At 37.7% G+C, this 6,002-nt stretch overlaps 1 protein-coding gene across 1 annotated transcript; it reads left to right on the top strand.

Moving 5' to 3' along the window:
* Window positions 1-431: 431 nt before the first annotated feature.
* LOC119663683 lies at window positions 432-4,299 on the top strand (the record flags this gene model as incomplete). Its single annotated transcript, XM_038073291.1, has 2 exons — window positions 432-3,639; window positions 3,702-4,299. Coding segments are annotated over 2 exons (3,806 nt in total), but the record flags the coding sequence as incomplete, so codon positions are not given.
* Window positions 4,300-6,002: the final 1,703 nt, after the last annotated feature.

The raw sequence follows: 6,002 nt of genomic DNA, 5'->3' as shown, positions 1-6,002 counted from the left end.
TAAATGGGAGGAGCAATTAGATTACAATAAGCTGCCGCTCTGGTCTGATTGCGAGACTGCATTAAATAAGCGATACCAACACATTTCTGCTGACGAAGCTTCTAAATCAAGGTCTCGATCGAACAGGCCAAAACAAGACAACTGGCAAGGTAAGAATGTAAAATCGTCACTTATGTGCAAGAAAAATAGTTCGCAAGAGGAAAGTAGATGTTTGTTCTGTAATGCGAAGGAACATGTAATAAATTCATGCTCCGCCTTTGCTGCCCTCTCAGTTACTGAACGGTTCAATTTCATTAAATCATCTTCGGCATGTATAAATTGTCTCAAGAAAGGGCACACGGTATCTAGATGCAAGGCGTCACGCTGCAGAGTGTGTAATCGGTCGCACCATACTCTTTTACACCAATATTCTACTAACACTCCTCAAACAGGTTTATCTTATAATCCAGAACAACCTATTATTTCTCGTGCCTCTGTGAATCATAGCTCATCGAATGACGATCAAATTATTCTAGCCACTGCAGTCATAACCATTCAAGGAAAATCTGGAGAGTATCAGCTGGCCAGAGCACTGCTCGATTCCGGTTCTCAAGTCAACCTTATAACCGAGGAACTTGCACAACGACTGCAACTAAAAAAAGAAGCGAAAACTCTAAACCTAATTGGCATTGGTGAAACAAACTCCACAGTACGGCAAAAATTACATGCCACTGTGAGATCACGTATTAACTCTTATGAGTTTTCTACTGATTTTTGGGTAATGCCTTCAATCTCCACTTACCAACCCGACAAATTTGTGTCAATGAGTAATTGGAATGTTCCTTCTAATCTTTCACTTGCTGATCCGCACTTTCACAAACCGCAAAAGATAGATCTTCTACTTGGTGCCGAAAGCTTTTTCGAACTGTTGTCGATTGGACAAATAAAACAAGGTACTAATCTTCCAGTTCTCCAAAAAACTTTACTTGGATGGATTGTATCAGGAAAATATAAAGATGTCCCAAGTAATGTATCTAAGATATGCAATTTAATACGCCTTCAAGAAGCAGAGTCAACAGGTGATTTCTGCTTAAACTCTCTTGTGAAAAAATTCTGGGAATTGGAAGAAATTCCCAAGGAGCTCACGGTCAAAAAATACACAATAGAACAACAACACTGTGAGACCAAGTTTCTCAACACAATTTTACGCTTACCTTCAGGGAGGCTTAAGGTGCAGCTTCCTTTCAAGTCCAACCCCAACCTTCTAGGTCAGTCATATGAAACAGCAAAAAATCGTTTTCTCTCACTGGAACGCAGGTTGTCGAAAGACTGTATGCTTCAGAAGCTGTATATGGAGTTTATGGCAGAGTATCGTGACTTAGGTCACATGACATTAACTACTGACAACTTTTCTTCGACACCTCATTACTATATACCGCATCAGTGTGTGTTGCGACCTCAGAGTACCTCGACAAAACTTCGCGTCGTGTTCGATGCTTCATGCCGAACATCTTCACAAGTGTCGTTGAACGACATTTTAATGGTTGGTCCAACGGTACAAGAAGAATTGTATTCAATCCTACTTCGCTTTCGTATGCACAAATACGCGATGACTGCTGACATTACAAAAATGTACCGTCAAATCGAAGTTGACGAGGCAGATCGCAATTTTCAGCTTATTCTCTGGAGGGAAAAACCTACGGATCAGATTAGCGTTTATAAACTGAACACAGTGACATATGGTACTTCACCTGCTCCTTTCTTGGCAACACGTTGCCTAAACTACTTAAGTGACCTGTACAAGAATTCTCATTCAGTTGGAGCAAGGGTTATCCGACATGACTTCTATGTCGATGACCTATTGACTGGTGCTGACAGTCTGAAGGAACTGGAAACAATTCGTACCCAATGTACTGAAATTCTTGATGCGGCTGGACTTAAATTAGCGAAATGGTTTTCAAACCATAAAACGTATGACTCGTCAGACTTCTTTCTAAATGTTAATAATACTGATTCCACAAAGGCGCTAGGTATACACTGGATTCCCCAGAATGATACGCTTAAGTTCCATGTAGACGAAAAGTTTCATGACTTGCGAGCAACAAAAAGAAACATACTATCAGTATCAGCTCGACTCTTCGATCCCCTCGGACTAGTATGCCCAATAGTGACTAAGGCAAAAATTTTATTGCAAGAACTTTGGCTTCAGAAGCTTGACTGGGATGAGTCAATTCCTATGCATCTCGATTCTAGCTGGCAAGCATTTAAAAGCAACCTGACTCAGATGGACTCTATTTCCATTCCGCGGTATGTTCATATTCATTCAAATATAAAATGCGATATTCACGGTTTCGCCGATGCGTCAATGAGAGCGTACGGCTGTTGCATCTACGTCCGAATTCATGATTCGAATGGGATTCATTCTGAATTGTTAACTGCCAAATCTAAGGTTGCTCCTTTAAGCACAAAATCATTACCCAGATTAGAGCTGTGTGCCGCTCATTTATTGGCTAAACTATGGTCTCGAATTCAGCCGTTGATTACTTGCGAAATCGGGGATGTTTATTTTTGGACGGACTCTGAAATTACACTTCATTGGATTAAAACTCACCCATCTACTTTAGCAACATTTGTAGCAAACAGAGTTGCAGAGATCCAAGAATGGACGAGCGAAGTTCTTTGGAGACACGTTCCATCAAAGCTAAATCCTGCAGACTTAGTCTCCAGAGGATGTGATGTAGATGAGTTGATTCACTCAATTTGGTTTCGTGGCCCATCATATTTGCTTCAAGATGCCACTAACTGGCCAAAAAATAGTCATTTTCCACTATCAACAGATGAGAAAAGTTTAGAGAAACGAAAGGTCAAGGTCGGACTTTTAGCAGTTGAAATTGAAACTAATGTCATTTCAAAACTAATCTGTAGCCAATCATCTTACCCAAGACTGCTGAGAATTTTCGCGTACATTCTACGTTTTATCACTAAGAAAAATGAGAGAGCCAACGCTCTTATTCCGACATCAAAGGAGCTTAATTGGGCATTCTTGAAAATCGTTGAATTTATTCAAAATCACGAATTCAAGGAAGAAATCGAAAAAATGAAGAAGTCGCATAAATTACCAGTCAGCATTCAAAAACTAACTCCATTCATTCATACAGTCCAAGATGGTTCTCGAACATGCAATTTGCTTCGTGTAGGAGGTCGTCTACTAAACGCACCACTGTCTTATGATTCAAAATTTCCCTTGCTGTTACCTAAAAAATTGCATTTTGTCGAGATTTATTTACGATTTCTCCATACAACCAATTGTCATGCTGGTCCAAAAGCCTTAGAAGTGCTGCTTCGTGAAAAAATTTGGGTCATAAATTCAAGCAAGGCATGCAGTAAAACCGTAAGAGCATGCATAAATTGTTTTCGATACAAACCTAAGCTGTTGACCCAAGTAATGGGAAACTTACCTGCAGATCGGTTAAAGGCACTACGACCCTTTTTAATTAGCGGTGTCGATTTTTGTGGGCCTGTATACACCACTTTGAAAATTCGTGGTCGACCACCAGTTAAAATGTATATCGCAGTGTTTGTTTGTTTCACGTCAAAGGCTATACATTTAGAACTTGTAACAGATCTGACAACTAACTGTTTTATTTTTTGTCTTAAAAGGTTTGCCGGAAGACGAGGACTCCCAGAAAAAATCTATTGCGACAATGCGACAAATTTTGTAGGTGCCGATCGCAAGCTGAGAGAGCTGATAGAGGCGTTTCGAGAGCACAAGGACGATCTGGCATACTATGCTGCACAAAAGGGCATAGAGTTTGTCTTCATACCACCCAGGGCACCTCATTTCGGAGGATTATGGGAAGCGGCGGTAAAGTCGGCAAAACACCACATACAACGAACAACCAACAGTGCGCTTCTTACCAGCGAAGAACTGCAAACAGTGCTCGTAGAGGTAGAAGCCCTGCTAAATTCTCGGCCACTCAGTCCATTGAGTCAAGACCCGAACGACAAAGAGGCGCTAACACCAGCACACCTGTTGATAGGAGGTACTCTCCACACGCTGCCGCAAGAATCCGCACAAGGCGTCTCCGACAACAAATTGACCACTTTGAAACGTTGGCGTCTGTTATGCGAGCTCAAACGGAGGTTTTGGCAGGCCTGGTCGAAAGATTACATCCTACAGCTGCAGCCCAAGAACAAGTGGGTGTTCGAGCAGCCGAATCTCGCAGTCGGCCGACTAGTCGTCGTCCAAGAAGACAACCTTCCCTCTCACCAGTGGAAGCTCGGAAGGGTGGAAGCCGTAATTACAGGTCGCGACAATAAGGTCAGGGTCGTTGACGTCAATACCAGCAACGGAATTCTGAGGCGTCCAGTTCACAAATTAGCGATGCTGCCAGAAAATTGAACACATGATCGTGCTTCAACGCGGCCGGTGTTGAATGTTTATATTTTATATTGCATTTTTTGTTTAAAGTAGTTAAAATAAAACGCGTGCTGCTCATTTTTATTGTTAATATGCAACCCAATGTTGACTTTCGTCAACCTTGCACATTACATACGGTAATCTTAAAAAAACAACAACTTTAATTTTATACAGTTTTTTAGCTTCCAGACTGAACTGGGTTTTTTGATTCTCTCTCTTGCATTTCAAGTCCCAAGTGAACAGCACGCGTTTTATTTTCAATTTTCGATTTATTAAAATTTTAATTTCTTAAATAAAGTGTAATTATTCTGAATAAAATACTTTCGTTGTAAATTTCATTTTTTTTATAACTTCAATAAATACAAAAACTCTTGTATTTTTTCAATATTTATATGAATTTTAGAAAAAAGTTATGTATAAGTTAAAATAATTTATTAATGATAAGAATTAAGTTGATATAATATTTTTATTAAAAATATGTTATATTTATTTTATGTAATATATATGTTTAAGTTTAGAATTTCTTTAATTCATATTTAAATTTGTACTATTTATTTTACTTTTATGTAAAATATTTTAAGTTCAAGTAAGTTTCTAGTAGTAGTAGTATAGTATTTCTATTTTAGTTTAATAACATTATAATATTTCAATCTTAAAACTAATCTTACACGTTAATTTATAATATTTCAATCTTAAAATTATTAAAAATTATTGTAATATTTCAATCTTAAAATATTTATACATTAAAATATTGTTACTTATTCAATTAAACTACATATATAAATGTACCACAACATTTTCTATTTAAAAAAATTGCAATAAATATATTAATTAATAAAATTATATAACACGTTTTCTTAACAAATAATTAAAAAGTCTTTCTCTTCTATTAATACCATGATCCAATTCCTGTTCATCCATTTGCGGTTCGTCATTGCTTTCATTATGACTATTTGATTCAGCATTCTCGAACAAATCATCCTTTATAATACAAATATTATGTAAAAATACAAACGCTTACAACTATATCTGTTATTGCAGCCAAATCTGTTTGCTCCGTAAATTTTAATAATCTTCGAAAACGATTTTTCAGTATTCCAAAAGCGTTCTCAACTACAATACGGGCAGATGAATGTTTTTCATTAAATTTTTTTGGGTGACACAATCCAGTAGAAGGATAAGCAGAATCTCCAATAATAAATGACGAGTTTGGAAATATTTCTTCATATCTTGAGTGTGCCATTCTATAGAGCTTTGACCTTCTCAAAACTCTGTAATCATGCAACGATCCAGGTTCTTCATAAGTAACTACAATAAATTTTTTATTAGAATCCACTACACCTTGGAGAACGATACTATAGCGTTGCTTGCGAATAAAGTAATCTTTCCCATGCCTTTGTGGTTTTTTTATAGGGATATGTGTACAATCGATTGCTCCGATAATGCCTGGTATTTTGTGTTTACGTTCAAATGTATTTATTATATCTAATGCAGCGACTCCTCGTGGCCATGATACGTAATCTCGGCCTATGAAAATCAAAAACTTAGTAACAGTTTTCACTGTTGACCATGCCGTAGAAACTGAGACTCCAAAGAGATTTCT

Source organism: Teleopsis dalmanni, unplaced genomic scaffold (assembly GCF_002237135.1).
Source record: "Teleopsis dalmanni isolate 2A unplaced genomic scaffold, ASM223713v2 unscaffolded_contig_0762, whole genome shotgun sequence".
Classification (NCBI taxonomy): Eukaryota; Metazoa; Arthropoda; class Insecta; order Diptera; family Diopsidae; genus Teleopsis; species Teleopsis dalmanni.
The sequence above is the reverse complement of the archived record's forward strand: the minus strand, read 5'-3'. Positions and strand labels throughout refer to the sequence as shown.